General features: G+C 37.5%; 1 protein-coding gene across 1 annotated transcript in view; it reads right to left on the bottom strand.

Moving 5' to 3' along the window:
* LOC149839337 (uncharacterized) overlaps window positions 1-19,705 on the bottom strand; it is a 78,831-nt gene that overhangs the window by 19,298 nt on the left and 39,828 nt on the right. Inside the window, exons 13-16 of the mRNA XM_090002475.1 lie at window positions 13,383-13,436; window positions 13,094-13,168; window positions 12,818-12,893; window positions 11,808-11,907 (exon numbers count right to left, since the gene is read on the bottom strand). Of these exons, the coding sequence (XP_089858601.1) occupies window positions 11,808-11,907; window positions 12,818-12,893; window positions 13,094-13,168; window positions 13,383-13,436 (305 nt within the window). The remainder of the gene's footprint in view (window positions 1-11,807; window positions 11,908-12,817; window positions 12,894-13,093; window positions 13,169-13,382; window positions 13,437-19,705) is intronic.

The raw sequence follows: 19,705 nt of genomic DNA, 5'->3' as shown, positions 1-19,705 counted from the left end.
CTTTTGTTATCTTATATTTCACGGTATCAGAGCCATAAACTCTTGTAATTCAAGAATTATCTTAATCGAGCTATCCTTTTGGAGATTATTTTTTTTTCAGCTATCACTATCGAGAGAGAATTTTCTTTTGTCATCTGCTTCAAACTCAATGAAAACAACTACTTGATGTGGTCAACTGCTGTGAAAACCCACATCAAAGGGAAGAAATTATGGGGTTTCATTAGTGGATCCACTATTGAACCTCAATTAAAGTTAACAAGGAAAGAAGGAGATCAAGTGAAAGCCCTCTCCGATGAAGAAAAAGAACAAGCTCTAAAGGAATATCAAGACAAGTTGGAGGATTGGGAGGCGACCAATGCTCAAATACTCTCACGGTTCGTGAATACCATGGAGTTCAAGATTGTCACCAATATCATTAGATTCAAGAAGGCATGTAATTCATAGGTATTTCTAAAAAACACCTTTACTTAAAGAGACATGGCTTAGTTATACTATTTCAAAGAAAATGTACGTACTACCAAGCAAGGAGATAGAAGTGTTAGAGACTTGTATGGTCTCTTATCACCTATATGGGATGAATTAGCTATGCTAGAACCTAAGTGGGAAGGTCCGGCAATAGAAATGAGGCAAAAACAAGTTGAGAGAAAATATTTTCTCCTTGTATGGGCTTAAACCAAAATTTGAGCAAATAAGGCCATCCCTTCTTCATATAACTTTTGCACCTCCTAATAGTGAGGCTATTGCCAAAGTATGTCAAGAGGAAACTAGGCTTGAGATGCACAAGACTAGTGATGAGGTTTTTGCCGTATCAAGGCCCGAGAACCATGTGAGAACATATAAACCTCCTCACTTTGAGAAAAAAATTTAATGGAGATTTTGAGAAAAAGTACAATGGAGGAAGAAAAAAGACCATTGGTTATTTTTGTAATGAACAGGGGCATATTAAACTGGAATGCCCAAAACTCAAAAGAAAGGTGGCTGTGGTGAATGAAGAAGCTCCCAAACGAGAAGAAACAAACAAAAAAGCAACCACAATGACTTGACGATCGCTCAACTAGCGGAGGCTGTTTCACAAATACTAAAAGTCACCCCATCTACGTCTAGTGCCGCCATGTCTACCTCTTCCCCTCCAAGTAAGTCCTCTTGGATTTTAGATTCGGGAGCTTCATTTTATATGACAATGAATGAGTCCTTACTTTCCGATTGCACCAATTCATATTTTTCACGTGTCAACCACCAATGGAACTTCTCTAAATGTGAAAAGTATAAGAAATTTGAAAAATCTTTCAAAAGACTGAAAAATTTTTTTTGTTCCAAACATTAGAGTCATTCCACAACTTAACTTAAACCTCGGATCGATTTATCAAATTTTCGATTGCGGGTGTAAGGTCTTCTTCTCATCTAAGGCTTGTTGGATGCATGATCTCCGGTTAGGGAAGCTGATTGGGTAAGGCCATAGAAGAGGAGACCTCTATTATATGAATTTTTTGCGTCTTTCTAAAGAATCTTTTTGTAACTATGCCGAAGAGATTGACTTAGATCTTTGGCATAAAAGATTAGGACACCCGAGTATATCCAAATGATCCCTTTTTCATTTTTAAAAAAATATTGTAAGGAAAAAGACTGTGTAACGATTGTATACTTGGAAAAATGAAAATGCTACCTTTTGGATCTAGAACTTTTTTGTCTAATGAACCTTTTGAATTGGTGCATTCAGATGTATGAGGCCCCACTCCCGTTATGTCGAAAGGTGGACTCTTGTGTTATGTTATATTTATAGATGATTTTAGTAGACATACTTGGATCTACTTCCTTTGATTCAAATCCAATGTGTTTGCATGTTTTAGAGATTTTCATAATCTTATGAAAAATCAATTTAAGACAAATGTTAAGATCTTCCACTCCGATTTAGGTGGAGAATTTCTCTCAAATGAATTTCAAACTTACCTAAAAACCCATGGGATTATACACCAAAAATATTGTCCTAGAACAAGGGGTGTCAACGGGTCGGGTTTGGTTCGAACCCAGGTGGAACCAGACAGACCAGATTTTCGGGTATGGTATCGGGTCCGGACTTGAGTCTAATTGGGTATACTATAAGAGAAACCATACCCAAACCCGATAATAACTACATGAACCAGACCCGGACCATACCCAGTAAAATAATATTTTTTATCATTTTTACATTGAAAATTTGCGGGTCTTAGTCGGAACTCGGGTTGAGCCCGGGTCTGGTATAACATTTCACAAACTATACCCGGTTCCATGTATTAATCGGACCTTCGGGTCCAGACCCGAGTCTTAATTGGGTCTTCTTATTTTTCACCATACCCGGACCCTATAGGGTTTGGTTTGAGTCGGGTCTGGGTAAACCCGACCCATTGACACCGCTACCTAGAACTCCTCAACAAAATGGAGTTGCCAAAAAAAAGCATCGACATATATTGTTGAGACTACTAGGACATTACTTATTTCAAAAGGAATCCCAAAAAGATTTTGTGCCGAAGCTGATCTCACTGCAGTTTATTTGAGAAATAGAATACCCTCTCAAATTTTAGAAAACAAGTCTCCAATAGAAAAGCTTTTTAAGGTTAGTCTGGATTTGAAAAGATTAAGGGCTTTTGGATGCAAATGCTTTGTTCTTCTTGAGAAACATAATAAACTTTCTCCCAAAGCTATTAAATGTGTATTTTTTGGATATTCCGATAACCAAAAAGGTTATTGGTGTTATGACTTGAAAAATGATAAACGTTGTCTTTAGGAATGCTACTTTTCTTGAAAAAGAAAAAAGATTTAATCCTCAAGGATCTAAGGAAGAATCCGAGTATGCTTTCCTGTTTAATTTATTGCCTAAACAAAATATTGTGGTTAATGATTCTAGTGAGAATGATTATGATAATTGTAGTGTTAATGATGAATGAAGTAATGAACCAAGAGATGGTAGAGAACCTACTCTTGAACCTATACATTACTATAGACGTGGTGATGGGGAGTATCCATGTGCACTTGATAAATATAGTCAATCACTTGAAATAGTGGAACCTAGTCTTAGGAAATCCGAACGCATCTCTAGACCACCAAATAGGTTTGTCTCCTATCAATCCTTCTCTTCTAATTATAGGACATGTCTTTTAGTCATATATTCATATCATGAGCCTTCAAGCTATAAGGAAGCCAAAGACATAAAAGAATGGGTTGATGCAATGAACTTAGAACTAGAAGCTTTACGTAAAGCTATAAGAAATTTTTTGCTATGATTGACCATGGTTTCTTGAAATATTTCTTAAGTATTGAAGTAGCCTATTCGCCAAAAGGATACATCTTGTCTCAGATGAAGTTTGCAGCTGATATCGTTGCACGTTCAGGAATCATAGATGAAAAGCATGCCGACACTCCAGAAGTAATCAATGCCAAAATGAGAATTGAAGATGGGGTCTTGTTAGATGATCCAACACCGTATAGACAACTTATTGTATCACTAACATATTTATCTATTACTAGACCGGATATTGCGCATGCAGTTCATACTGCAAGCCAATTTCAGCATGCGCCAACTTCAGTCCACATGAGTGTTGTGTTGAGAATAGCCTGATACATTAAAAAAACTATATCTAAAGGGTTTTTTTTATCTTCTTCTTCATTATTAAATTTGATTGCACTTTCGGTGATCTCACCGCAAGTTTGAGGGGGAGCGTTAAAATGTGACTATATGTAAGGATATCTATGTCACATGGGTGCGGGTGCGGGTGCGACACGGGTGCGGCACAATTTTAAAATTTGTGGACACGGGGACTCGGCAAAAAAAAAAAAAAATATATATATATATATATATATATATATATATATATATATATATATATATATATATACTTTTATTTTATTTTTAAAATGCCACAGCTGACAGCACAGTCTGTGTGTCTGTGCACAGGCACAGACTGTGCACAGGCACAGGCACAGCACTGTGCACAGGCACAGACAGTGCACTGTGCACACTGCACTGTGCACAGGCACAGGCACAGGCACAGCACTGTGCACAGGCTGTGACTGTGCACACTGCACAGACTGTGCACAGTCACAGTCTGCACTGTGCCTTTTTTTATATATATTTTTAAGCAAAAAAAAAAATAAAAAATTGGTTTTTTAGGGACATTTTTGGACTCGGTCAAAGTTGACCGAGTCCAAAATGTGGACGGACTCGGCCTGGACTCGTTGACCGAGTCCGACTCGGCGTTGACCGAGTCCGGGCCGAGTCCGAAGCCGCACCCGAGTCCGCACCCGTGTCGGGGCGTGTCGACTCGGGTGCGGCACCTCCTTAGCCGAGTCCGTGTGACATAGAAGGATATATATATTATCAGGGGTATTTTGGTCATTTTCGTCCAACTGCTAGCTGGACTGCCTCTCTTTTACTTTCTCTTGGCTCTATAAATAGGACCATCACTCTTGTTGTAATCTAAGTCACACGGACTCGGCTAAGGAGGCGTCGCACCCGAGTCGACACGCTCCGACACGAGTGCGGCTTCGAACACGGCCCGGACTCGGTCAACGAGTCGAGGCCGAGTCCGTCCTTGTTTTGGACTCGGTCAACGTTGACTGAGTCCAAAAATGTCCATTTGTAGGGTGAAAAACTAAAAAAATGATTTTTTTTTAGATTTTTTATTTAAATTTTAAAAAAATATATAAAAAGAGGTTGTGCTGTGCACAGTCACAGACTGTGACTGTACTGTCTTTGCACTTTTTTTTTAATATATATATATATATATACCGAGTCCTCGTGTCCAAAAAATTTAAAATCGCGCCGCACCCGCACCTGCACCCATGTGACATAGGTTGTAATGCATGCTTTTTACAAGCATACTTGAGATATTATAAAGACTTTTTTATGTGATTTGTGTCTGTTGATTGTCTCCAAAGTGAGATTGTATTGGTGATTATCTCCATAGTGAGAATGTATTTTGACTCATTAGTGGTCCTTGTGTATTTGTGCTCTCTTGTAGCCCTTAGTGGCATTTTATTGCATTTGTTATTACTTCATTTCAATAAATAAGTCAAATATGGAATATGGACTGATCCACATACAGAAGCAGATATGAGTGGACCTAGATATGTATCTAGGTCATCTTAGATGGATATAGATGTGCAGTAACCCCAAATTGAACCATAGCCGACACATTTCCCACTGGTCAGACTAGAGATACAATTACATAAAAGCCATAACCAGGAATTCTACAATCTTGGATTGAATCATGTGTCCCAGTTAGCAAAAACATCATATTCCAGGTCAAATATGAAAGCAAAGCAGAGCACCATGGCAACGTTATCCACAGAAAAGTTCATGGGTTACACATTTATTGATCTCACTAAAGACAAGGATCAATTGATCCATCCTTAATGTTGATATTTGACAAGTTATATTCTATTTCACTACATCCAACCCTGCTTTGCATAACAAAACAGTTCAATATGAGCAATGTTATACAGAAGGTTGACCAAGAGTTCCAGAAACAATTCACTGCCACTGAACAAGTAGCAGAATTGTCAACCAAGTTTATTACTTCCACAATCAATACGTTTTTAAAAGGCAAGCATTTAAAGGGGCGCCTTAGAACCATCGATGCAACAGGGAACTTTTATAATTTAGTAGACATATGCCACTATTGTAAAATGTGATAAAATGGAGGCAGTCCAGGGTATGTTCTAACAATAGACTTCAACTCCCTTACCAATGAATGTAAAAAACAGCTCATCTCTCTAGTAAATTAGGTAGGAACACCTGTATACCTAATCTATGCAAAGTAGATGCTCTATTTAGCAATACAAGATGCCCCTGCATAACTCCTTGAAGTATTTCCCATACAATGGGTTATTTAGCAAGCCTATGTTGGAAGCAAGATATTCTGATTAGATCACAAATTACAAATATTTGAGAAAGCTGCATTGCTATTTCTCAGGGTAATCCAGATCGATGCAACAAAAGTGATAGGTCCAGCACAATGATGCAACAACTTGATTGACCTGTTTACCAAGTAGAATCGCACAAAATCTTCCCTCTTTGCCTTCAATTACCATTGAGGATGACTTGTAAACTTTATTTGACCTTTCCCCTTCAATTATTAATGGATGCCATTACCAAGAAGTGTACCTACAGCTTCTTGTACAAACTTTTTCTAATACATTTCTAATTCCACAGTGTAGATCTAGTTGTCATTAACTAATTGGTAATTGTTAATATATATATATATATATACCATCATACCCGTCTAAGGGTATTTCTGTAATTCTGCCCAATAGGGGCATTTTAGTCTTTGTTATGCTTTTCTTCTTTTTCCTTTTTCTCTTTATTATTTTATTTTTCTGTTTTTATTTATTTTGAACATGCATTAAATGCATGTTGCATTGTGGGTCCCAACCAAGAATCGTTGGCCCCAACGGTCACAAATGTGATCGTTGGGGGCCCAACGACTCCTTGTTGGGCCCCCCAATGCCCACTCCTTCCTCCTTTTTCTCCCACTCTCTTTCTCACTCTCTTGTCTATAAATAAAGGGGTAGACCCCTTTGCATTGCAAGGCTTCTTGAAGCCCATTCCTTGCATTTATAACATCTTTATGTTTGCAAGCCATTTTTGGCTTTTGGGTATGTCCATTGTGGACTTGATCTTTGCGTTCTATGTGTGAATGTCCATTATAGGACATTGTGTGTATTTCCGCGTATTTCATTACAGTAATATCATTGTTTAGCGCATTGGTTTACCCCTATCTGCCTGAATGATTGGCCTCAACTTGGGATAACGAAGTGGAAAGAAGCAGAAAACTGTTGTACGTTGTTATGACTATTAAAAACATGTTACAATTTCTCTCATTTGTAACTCAGACATAAACTTAGTTTTCAAAAATGCTAGTTGGAGCTTAGGTGGAAGAGCTGTAAAAGTACTAGTTTGCGCCTAGGCGAGATTGGTTGGGCTAGTCGAGAAAGAGAAAAACAACAAGAAAAGCATAAATATTACAATAAATAGTTAAATTTAGTAACAAACATATGATTGTCACAACGAATGAAGTGTGTAATTCAGTGTAACAAATCAAAAAATTTGTAAAACTGCATAACATTGAATATATATATATATATATATATATATATATATATATATATATATATATATATATATATATATATATATATATATGTATATATCTGTGAAAAACACAGATATACATGTGAAGAACAGAAATAAAAGGAGGAGCAAGAGGAGGAAAAAAAAGAAAAGGAGAAGAAAATAGAAAAAAAAATTAGGAGACAAAAAAGAAAAGGGAAAAGGAAGGAAAAACGGAAGAAAAAAGAAAAAGAAGAAGAATGTGGAGGGGCGAGAGAAGAATGAAGAAGAAAAGGAGGAGAAAAAAACAGAAAAAAGAAAAGAAGAAGAAAAGGAGAGAAAGAACAAAGAAAGGGGTTGGGGCAGGAGGAAGAAGAAAAACAAAAGAAATGGAGGGAAAAGAAAAAGGCAAAAAAAGAGGACAATCATGTCCACACCATGTTGGTGGAAAAATATGGCCCTACCGTTGTGACCTATGTCACATGGGTGCGGGTGCGGCGCAATTTCAAAAATTTTGGACACGGGGACTCGGCTATATATATATGTCACAGGGACATGCTATGTCACAGGGACTCAGCAAAACAGATGCCGCGTCGACGCGACGCGACGCGACGCGGGTGCGGTCAACACGACCCTGGGTGTGGTCAACGCACCCAGGGTCATTTTTGTCCACTGTTTGGGCGTAAAAAAAAAATCCCTGATGAAAAGGAGGATTTGGGCAAATTTTTTTTTTTGCCCTAATCTCTCCTCTCTCTCCCCCTGAGCTCGAGCTCTCTCCCAACTCCGCCTCCCAGGCTCCTCCTCTCCTTTCGCAGGTATGTACACTCTCACTCTCTTCTTGGGTTGGCAGGGGAGGGGCCGAGCACACCCTTCCCTTCTCGCTCTCTTGTTGGGTCGACAGGGAAGGGGCCAAGCCCCCCCCCTCCCCCTCTCTCGGTTTCTTGTTGGGTCGACAAGGGAGGGGCTGAGCCCCCCCTGCTCCATCGTTTTTCGGCACAGGAGAGGCCGAGCCCCTCCCCCATCTGGCTCTTTTTTTGGGTCGACAGGGGAGGGGCCGAGCCCCTCCCCCATCTGGCTCTTTTTTTGGGTCGACAGGGGAGGGACCGAGCCCCTCCCCCATCTGGCTTTTTTTTTTTGGGGTCGACAGGGGAGGGGCCGAGCCCCTCCCCCATCTGCCTTTTTTTGGGGGTCGACAGGGGAGGGGCCGAGCCCCTCACCCATCTGGATTTTTTTTGGGACAACAGGGGATCTGGCTCTTTTTTTGGGTCGATAGGGGAGGGGCGGAGCCCCTCCCTCCTCTGGCTCTTTTTTTGGGTCGACATTAGGTCGGCAGGGTAGGGGCTGAGCCCCCCCCCCCCCCCCCCCCCGCTCCCTCTGTTTTCAGCAGGGGAGGGGCCGAGCCCCCCTCGCTCTCTTGTTGGGTTGGCAGGGGAGGGGCTGAGCCCCCCCTTCTCCCTGTGTTTTCGATAGGGGGGAGAGGGTCGAGTATAATGGATTTGAAAATTTTAATATTTTTTTTTGTGTTTTCAGGATAAAAATGACGGATAAAGGGAAAGGACTTGCGTCATCCCCATCCCAACATGCGAGTTCTGCTGCTAGTTGCAGTGGGATTGATGATGTGGGGCCACTATGGGTACATGTAGATAAACTTGCAAAAATTGGAGAAGGAGGTGGTGGAAACAAGAGATTTCGATGCAAGCTCTGCGAAAGAGATTTTGTTGGGTTTTACACAAGAGTGAAGGCTCATTTGTTGAAGATACCAGGACATGGCATTTTAGCTTGCAAAAAAGTTGATGAGGCAATGCGAAGACAATACAAGAAAATACAAGAAGAATATGAGAAGAGAAAGGTAATGGCCGATTCTTCTGCAGTCAGTGTGTCATTTGCAAGCCACCAAGAAGATGCTGAAAAAAAAAGAAAAGTCAATATAGTAGGTAGAGGAACGATACAAGCAACATTCAATACATATGTAAGAGAAGAATTGGATAGAAAAGTTGGGAGGTATTTTTATTCTGGTTCACTCTCATTTAATGCAACTAAAAATCCTTATTGGAAGGATTTAGTAACATCCTTGGCAAATTGTAATTTGAGTGGTTATGTGCCTCCAAGTTCAGAAAAAATACGAACCACACTTCTTACAGAAGAGAGGGCAAATGTGGAGAGGTTGCTAGAGATTAAAAAATATTCATGGGAGCAAAATGGAGTTTCTATTGTGTTTGATGGATGGACAGATATTCAAAGGCGTCCATTAATCAATTTCATTGCTTGTTCGCTTAGTGGCCCAATATTCTTGAAAGCAGTTGATGCATCTGGGGAATATAAAAATGCAGAGTATTTGAAGGGATTGTTTATAGAAGTGATAAAAGAAGTGAGTGATCAGAAAGTGGTACAAATCATTACAGACAACGCTCCAGTTTGTAAAAGTGCAGCGTTGAGTTTGGAGAGTGAGTACCCTCATATTTTTTGGACTCCCTGTGTAGCACACAACTTAAATCTAGCCTTAAAGAGCATCTGCAACCACAAAGAAGAAGAAAATCCACAAGCATATGCTTTATGTTCATGAATTGAAGATTTAGAAAGAAATGTCAAAAGCATTAGGATTTTTGTTGTTAACCACCATCGTGCTAATGCTATATTTAATAGGCATTCTGATTTGAAATTGTTGAAGGTCGCTGAAACACGTTTTGCGTCCATCATTGTGATGATGAAGAGGATTAAAAGAGTGAAGAATGCTTTGATTAACATGGTGACTGATGAAAATTGGACATTCTATCGTGCTGATGATGATATCAAGGCTCAAGAAATTAAGAAATTCATTCTTGATGATGAGTTTTGGGACAGAGTGGTATACTTCCTTCAATTTACGCAACCTATTTGGGAAATGTTAAGAGAAGTTGATAAGGATGAGCCCATGCTTCACAGAGTTTATGAAATGTGGGATAATATGAATGAAAAAATACAAGCTATAGTTTTCATGCATGAAGAAAAAAATCCTGCATTGGATGATTCAGATTTTTTTAATCATATTCATTCAATTTTATTCAGAAGATGGGATAAGAGCAACACTCATTTGCATTGCATGGCACATTCTCTTAATCCAAAATATTATGCAAATAAGTGGCGGGCTGGTGGTATTGGTCGTGTCCCTCCAAATTTAGACCCAGAGCTATCAAGACATAGAAATATGTGTATGACAAGACTTTTCCAGAAGCATATCTTCTACATCAAGTCACACAAGAGTTTGGAAAATTTTCATCTTCGAGATTATATGGATCGACATTATTCGCGAGAGAAGAAGATAATATAGATCCTATCACATGGTGGTCAACATTTGGATCAGAAACACCTCTTCTGCAACGTCTTGCATTAAGATTGCTATCGCAGCCTGCTAGTTTATCTTGTTGTGAAAGAAATTGGAGCACATATTCTCAAATCCACAACATGAAGAGAAACAAACTCACCAGCAAGCGTGCAGAGGATTTAATATATGTTCATTCAAATCTTCGATTACTTTCGCGAAGTAATGATGAATACAAGTACTAATTTGTTCTCTTAGTTATTTGATTATTTCTTAGTTTTCATTTAAATATACTTGTATTGTATTTATCATTTTCAAATTGGGTTTATAACGCAGACAAGGAACATCCAAATTTTGGGATGTAAACCCAGAAGAGTGTGACTTCGAGGGAGAACATGATTTCAACATAACAAACATGGATTTAGCTGAGCCCAATATTCCTTCTAATGATGCATTTGATGATGAAGAAGAATATTATTAACATTCATTACTTCATCAGGATATACTTTGGTATGTAATTTAGTTCTTTTATACAATACTTATTTGATTGATATTTAGGTCGATTTATGTAATTGCTTTACTTATTTGATTGATAATTTGATATTTAGGTTGATATACTGCATGCATGATGAATCATATTATGACAATGTTTACTGTTAAATGTTAAATTGTTAAAACTTCAAAATTATATATATATATATATATATAATTTTTTTTACATTTTTGCCCCTACCGCACCTCCGCACCCAGGTTTTTTGGAAGTGCCGCATCCTCGCACCCGCACCCATGTGACATAGGGGGACAAGTGATGAGTTGTGAAGCCTGATTCAGGGTTTTTTTCCTTAAATTCTGTAGCCCAGAAAATTTAAAAAAAAATAAAAAATGGACCAAAATGACCCTGGGTATGTTGACCGCACCCAGGGTCGGGTTGACCGAGTCCGAGCCGCACCCATGTCGGTGCGTGTCGATGCGGGTGCGGCGACCTTGGAGCCGAGTCCGTGTGACATAGGTTGTGACCCATAAGTCTAGGTGGTGGCCCTGAGCCTAACCCTCCTAGCACCAGTTTTGACAACTGTCATAAATAGCATTTATAATGTTAGTGCAGTAGAGAAGTCAAATCAACCAAAATAAACCATGCTTCAAGAAATTAGACAGAACTCATGGACATCCACCTTGATTACTCAGCAAAATTTTGATGCCTTATTGTCAGTATGCAAACAAAGAACCACTGATTCCTAAAGCATAACATAATGTGTAGCTTTCATTGGCATTTGGTTACATTATCAGAAAACACCATGAGATGTTATTCTTACAAAGCAACACCAAGGTCATTTTGTTTGAAACATAGAACAGGATTTATTTGGTAAACAAAACGAATCTAGTAGGATGTTTCAGATACATCGATAACAAGAAAACAATGTTTACCTGTCAGGATCAATTGTAAGTACAACAATATTTGGCAGAATGCGAGTTGCAATCTCTGTCATGTCATAATATGCACTGGTGGCAATTAAGGCCATAACACCTGCCACAACAAATACTATATTACATCCTTGTGTTTGACTCAACTAACATTGTAGTATCAACAAAATGTCGACATAAAGTTAGCTGTTTCACAGATACCAGAAAAAACAGGACAACTGTATCAACATCTGCCATAGGGTATGAATATGACAGCATGGCCTACATTGTTAGTTGGCAGGAGAGCAAGACTTTGCATTGAGATCTTGCAACCTATCTGATCTTGTAAACACAATATTTTGTTGGATAAACCATCATGCTAAAACTAATCAAGACTGCATCAGAACTGAAGACCGATTTGCAGTTTCGACTAAAAAGTGCTTTGAGGTAAGAGAGGTTTTCCCTTTTCCCAGTTAAAAGATCAAAAACATCTCATGTTTTCATGGATGCCAAAAGCGAAAAGAACATAGTTAAAATTCCAAGTCAAACTTGTGATAAAGTCATCTGTTAGCATACATTCAGAATTGACCTAGAACTGTTTTATTTTCCAGAACCAGGATCTAATCAATGCCACAGATATATACACATGATATAAATATTCTTATGAACCATCCTATAGGAGCAAAGTAACACAATTTATAAAGGCCATCTTTTTTCTTCAACACAATATCCCAGCAGATGTCAAGATTAGTCATGAGTATCTATTATGTAAACACGTTCCCAGAATACCGTGTACAGCTACATATCTGAATCCCAGCAGTGCTTTAAACTGTCTCAACAGCATGTTCTACACTTCCTATCACAGCAATTAAATTTGTAAAATATTCTAATAGCTGCAGTACCACTCAAGTAAAAGTAAATAGATCCCTTTTTGTCAATTTTCAGAAAAATGAAACTACTAGAACAGAACAGCTTTAATAAAACAAAAACACATTTTGTGAAGGGAAGAGGACATCAAAAAAGGGTTCTTCCACCTGCTGCCCTGGCTGGAGAAAAACTATCACGCAGTGCACGAACAGTGAAGGCATTTATCAGAACTCTCTTCCGCGTCTGCATTAAATATAAAATTCAATCACCCAGTTGCACATCATATTAGGCTTCTTTAATAGCAAGTATTCATCAAGTTAACACACACTAATATTCAAATACGAGCAGTCATCAGAAATATTAACATACTAGTAACTATAAAAAGACGATCCATAATCTGATGCTTGAAAATGCAATAATAACCACGGAAGGTGTAAACTTACCCCATCATTTAGATAACTGGCTATATTCCCAAGTAGAATTGTTGTATTTGTCCTGATTGCTGCTTCTTCATCCACCTGCACAATTAAAAGCATTGTATATCTGCTAGCAACCCCTTCACAAATTGAATAGATAAGAATTATTTCTTGGGGGAAAAGAGCTAATTGCATCAGGTTAGAAACCACATCTTAAAAGTTGATAAAATTCAAAATATTAAACAATGAATTGCTGAAATGAAGAATAAAAGAAGAACACACAATTTTGAATGAGATATAGAGTATTGAGATGCACCTGTAACTTTGAAAGGTATTTTAGCAATGACCCTGAAATAGAACGCTGAGAGAGCTGCAAATTCAAAGAAAACAGAGACCAACATATTAGAATAGCCTCCTAACAAAAACAATATTGCCAGGAAAAGTGGTGTTAAAAGCTTGATCAACTGTAGAAAGAATACTACTTATTGAATGAAAGATTTAAAACCCAGTAAAACTATGCAATTACATCATGCACCAACTAAAATATTGCTATCACAAATATAAAAATGCATCCCAAAGCAATTTATCAAGTTCCATCAATTTGATACAAATATCTTATAGCTTGTGTTGCTTTTTCTATACTGCATGAAATTGAAATAAAATAAACTTATGTTCATGAGCTATGTCATGGAGCCTAGGGTTTGCATGTTGCAAGGATATCTACAAACAAAAAGCAACATCTGTTTCCTGCTAGCTAATTCAGTGACTAACAGCAAGCAAAATGTGCATGGCCTGTATGTGAACGGTAGGCATATTTATAGCCTGTTATTTATGACAGTTTGGATAAGACATCTCACAGCTCCACCAGATTCTTCAACAGGCTGGCTTGAAGCTTATGCATGTAAAGTAAGGATTATGTCCTGCAGCATATGACTATAAATGCAAGGGCCACAACCGGAAATTTGACCACACCTGATTCAGTGATCAGGCCTAATCCCGACATAACATTGAGCACTTTTTACAACTATACTAACGACATAAAAATGGACTCAGAATACAATGCCAGTGGTCGTTTACCTATTCTGCTTACTAATCGACAGTGTTGGTAAACATTTACAGTTAACAGCCACATGTCTGATTACAGTATTGCCAGTAGGCCTTGGGATCATCTCCCAAGTATGTAAAAACAATACCACCTTAATTTCTTTCCAAGATATTGTTGATATGCATTTTCCATATCAAAGTTAGGGCTGCCAACATGTTGGGTCAAGTCTGGACATAGATGCAATATTATGGCAGCAGCTCAACATCACATCAAATGGCTGTTTGTGTATGTCCTACAATGTCATCATGGATGTACATCAAAAGTCATTCTGTAGTCTATGAGCTGCATCTACACATTCTCCACTGCCTGCACGCACACATGCACACAATCTTCTCATAGAGCCATTTAGTGAAAACCTCCCCTCTTCAATCCTCATTCATATATATATATATATATATATATATATAAGTGCTATTTGGAAAGAAAATGAAGGTCCCACAAAATTTGAGGAAAGCTTTCCTCTTTGATTCAAGTCCATATACATGCATAGTAATTGGATGGCTCAAGGATCATCATTGTAATAACTGCAATTTTTAAATGTTAAATAAATTCATTATATGAAATTGAACCCTATGGATCTTGAATCGGATCTGGACGTGATCCAAAGTCCAAAAGCTTGATCCAAATAATATTCAGATCTGGATCTTTTATCAGATCTGGATACTGATTCAAACCCATATCCAAAAATAAAATGGATCCTTCAACGGATTTGGATATTATTCAAATGGATATTTTAACATATCTGAATATTATCCAAATGGATATTTTTAGCCGCATATCTATAAATATTTAAATTGACCATGGGTAAAATGGTAAAATTTTAAGTGTTTAATATGAAATACTGAAAAATATAAGGTTTACTTTTGAAATTTATATAAAGAAATAATAAAATAATAAAATATCAGGCATTAACCAATGCCTGATAGCCTCCATTGAACCTCGTCATCTGGAGATGACACCCAAGGGGGGGGAACACCCCTTTGGCCTGTATATACCCCCCCCCGGAGGGGTGGTTTCTCTCACTACACTTGTTCTTCCATCAGAGCTTCTCTCTCCTCTTTCTATCTTTTTAGACCTTCTCCCTCTTGTTTTAATGCCCTAACCTTGTTCCCTTTCCTATTTCTCCTTCTATTTGACCTCAGAACCTTGCCTGCCTAGCTAGGATACTTGCTATCCATCAAAAATTCGATCGTCTACGATTCAATAGCGGAAGCTCTGTCTTTTTTAAGACAGGTTTGAGACCCTACCGCGGAAGCGCTGCCAAAATCTCCGCTCACCCTCAGAGGTTTTGAGAAAGCACAACAGAAGCGCTGCCAAAATCGTCATCGCCACGATTAAAGGCAGACTTTAGAACGCATCGCGGAAGCGCTACTAAAACAGCCACATTCAAAGGCGGACTTGAGAACGCACTGCCCAAATTTCTACTCACAAAACAAATAAGGTATGTGCCCGTAGAAATCATTTGGTCTTTTCATATGGATTTATAGAATCTCCTAGCTCTCTCCTGAACCTTTAGGATTTTTTTTATAGACCAAAAATGAGGTAATTATGTCAAAAAATTTGTTCAATTATACTCCTATATAAGAGAGGTTCTGTCAAAATCTTTAAAATAACTTTTAGATTTTTTATACTAAAATAGGAAAGGTTCTGTCAAAAATTTCAAAACAATTGATGGATTTTTGAAATTAAAATAGTCCAGATACTGTTCAAATTTCAGTAAATTTGTAGGGCATTATTGCTCAAAAATAGAACAGATGTTGTCCAAATTTTTAAATAATTTTTTGAACTACAATATGAAATAGGGAAGGTACTTCTTGATATTTCAGAAAATCCCAAAATGGTGAAAAGGAATCTCAGAATGATTCATATGAATTTATTTGAATTATTATTTAATTTTTAGAAATTCAGAAATTTAAACATGCGTATGCATATTTATGAATGAGTACTAATTTAGAACTCTGAAATTCTTCCAAGATCTATTCATGATTGAAAAAACCATAATATGATGCGTTGAATTGTGTTGATACAAATGTTGCATCATTTTTTATAATCATTTATGTTTAAATTATTTGAAATGCATATTGTGATGCATAAATGTGTGATGAAGTAAATGTATACTTCAATTGTAAATTTCATGTTATTCGTATTACAAACATGGTTGTTTTTTAAAATGCATATTGCATAGCATGAAAAAATTTGCATGAAAAAATTTATGGGTATTGACCCAAAAAGTGCAACTTATTGTAAAATTTGGGCATGTTGCATTTATTGTAAAATGGGCATACATTGAAAAAATGTTCTAAAAAGGATAAGAAAAGTTGCACTAATGATTTGGAGCTTGTCACATTGAGAAATGGTGGACGAGCGAGTCGGTCAAATGTGAACCGACGTCAGTACCAACCCCGCGGATTTTTTTGTATTCCCTGTGAAGATGAAAATCTAATATCAGGAACTCTATGAAGATGAAAGTCTAATATCAAGTCTATCAGGAACACGTACGTGGTTAAATTTTAGTTGTGGTTTGGTTTTGTTTACTTTTCAACCCGCGATGGGCCTGAAGATCAAAGCAGTTTTCTATTTTAAAAATTACTTCCACTGTGTTTAAAAAAAAATTTAAGTGAAAATTTTAAGTCTCTAAATTTTCAGGGTGTTACAATCATCGTCATCACCATACCTTTTCTCTACTACATGGGGTCGGCTTTGCGAGTCCTATTTCTACATTTTTGTCTATATAGAGCTATAACTTCGGCCACTTTACAATCTTTCAGGTCTCCTCTAACAACTTTCTTCCAAGTCTTCAGTGGTCTTCTTTTTCTAGTTCCTTCAAATTGCACCATATCAACCTTTCTCACAAGCACCGCGAGAGGTCTTTCTGCAACATGTCCAAATCATCTTAAACATCATTCACTTATTTTGCCTTTTATTGGTCGGACTCCTAAGCGCATTCTAATATATTCATTTCTAATTTTATCTTTTCTTGTAACCCCAAACATCCATCTTATCATACGCATCTCTGCAACATGCACTTTGTCTTCTTGTCGCTTTCTAGTCGTCTAACATTCATCTCCATAAAATAGCGTTAGTCTTATAGCAATCTTATAGAAATGTCCTTTCAGTCGTAAGGTACTCTTTTATCAGATAACACGCCACTAGCTTGTCTCCACTTAACCCAATCGACATTGTTCCTATTAGTGACATCTTTAAATCTCTCATTTTGTTGCAGCATAGACCAAGCTTGCCAGTCGAGGAAGTGGGAGCAGGACGCAATTTGGGAAGCGGAAGTGGGAGGCGAGACAGTTATAAGAATTTAGGAAGCGGGAATCACAAAACGACTTGAAATCGAACCGAAAATTGAATCGGAAGCAACCTAGGGATCAAACCGGAAGCGAAAAGGGATTCGAAGTGGAATCAAAGAGAGAATCAAGTGGAAAGCGAAAAGAAAGCAAATAAGAATCAAACAAGAAGTGAAAGTGTAATAATATTTTTCCTAATTAAACAAAATATAAAATTTATGTTAATATGGACAAAATAAAGCATGAGTACATGACATTCAAGCTGATCTATTAATCTCAAAACTAAATCATATATGCAAGTGCAACCATTTAACAAATGCATCTTGTTTGCAAGTGCAACATATCATGCATTTTCATGTCAAAAGACCAAAAGTCAGAAATGTCATAATTTTTCAGTAAGTTGATCTAGGAGCCTTTGCATTTTCGTATGATCCAAGAGACTTTGCATTTTTTATGTTTTTTTTTCTGCTAACTGCATTAAAATTAACCCCTCTGCTACTTTGTTTTCTTGTTTTCTCTTTTGTTTACAATAGAAAATGAAACCAAGAGAGAAACAGAGAGCAAAACAAGTTACAAAACATTTGCTAAACAAGTGAAAAACAGGTCATATATAACAAATGCATTATTTTTCTGTTTTATTTTTTCCTTTTACATACAATTAAGTAATTACTAACCCTATGCACGTATTCTATTTGACTATGTGTTCCTTTGCAGCAGAGAATTAAAGTTATACCAGTGAAAAAAATGCATAATCAGCAGAACATAACAGAAATAAAAAAAAAAGTAAAGGGAAAAAGGGGAAGAGGAGGGGGAGAAGAAAGAAGAAGAAGAAGGGCAGCAGGGCAAGGAAGCCCAATTCCGGGGCTTTTGGTTTTTATATGGGGTTATGGATTTACAAGCAAATGACCTTTTTGTCCTTTAAAATTTGTTTTAATTTTAACCATTTTCCTTTTTTTTTGGGTCAAAGGTAAACTTAATGGAGTAAAAAATGTTAAAACACAACGATTCCCAAAAATTGGGAATCAAGATTCCCTTTCTAGAGAATCGTGTTTCCTAATAAAACTGTGATTCTCTTGTGACTAGAAATGTGGTTCCCAAAGGAACTGTGTTTCCTTTGCAAAGGGAATTGTAATTCCCTTATATAGGGAAGCACAATTCTAAAAAAAAGTAGCGCTCCCCCACGCTTTTCGGAAGCAGCACGCTTCCCCATAGCCATAGGTGCTTCCGATAACTCTCATATAGATCCTAAATACCGATACTTATGACATTGTTGAACATGCATATCTTGTAATATTATGCCATTGTTTTAACTAGCTTTTGTACTAAACTTGCACTCCATATATTCAGCTTTTGTTTTACTAATTCTTAAACTATTTTTCTTCATTATGCTCCCCAAATTTTTAGTAGCTTTTGTATATCGTCTCTGTCATGACTAACCAGTACTACATTGAGAGGCCTAAGGATAAAGTATTTAAATTCCAATTCTGAATAGAATCAAAACTCCAACTCTTCAATGACAAAAAACAAAAGAGACACAAGATGCACCAATGAGGTGACCCATGAGCTTGTCCTTGCATGAAGGGCACAATCTGTTTTTCCAAACAAGGAAATTAAAAAAATGAGCTTATTCAGGATACATTGGGATAGAAATGAGGAATTAAAGGATAAGGAAGCCATGTTAAAAGAGGTTACAAGAAGAAAAGGAGGCTGACCAATGGTTTGGATCGCGTAATGGAGTTAATGCAGACCTACAACAGGGAGGAATGGATGGCATCAGCAGAGTACTGCTGACATCAGCAGATCTAGGACAATATGAAAGTAAAAGGTATGAGAAAACATCAATTCTGGTTCAAAAGATGCTTCTGGACTTATTGGAACAGAATTTTTAAGGGGTTGCTGACATCAGTAGGAGAGTGATGACGTCAGAAAGTTACAAGTCGAGGCTACAATCAGACTCCTTGGTGGGGGTTGGGGGAGGGGTGGGAAGCAGCAAGAGAACGAAGATAAATAAGAAGAAATAATATGGAAAAAGAATAAAGAGAAGGGAAGATAGGGAAGAAATGAAAAAGGAAGAATAAAGAGAAAACTCACTGTGAATCTGAATGGGAGTTACGTCATGTTTGCAGGACCATTTTTCCAATCTAAGACCATGTTAGACTCACACACATGATGTGCTAGAGAGGAACAGAGGAGAAGGGAAGAAGAGGAAGATGAATAGGCGGCAAGAAAGGAGTGAATATC

This window comes from Nuphar pumila, chromosome 4 (assembly GCF_984573655.1).
Source record: "Nuphar pumila chromosome 4, dmNupPumi1.hap1.1, whole genome shotgun sequence".
NCBI classification, from domain to species: Eukaryota; Viridiplantae; Streptophyta; class Magnoliopsida; order Nymphaeales; family Nymphaeaceae; genus Nuphar; species Nuphar pumila.
This window is presented reverse-complemented; position numbering and strand designations above follow the sequence as displayed.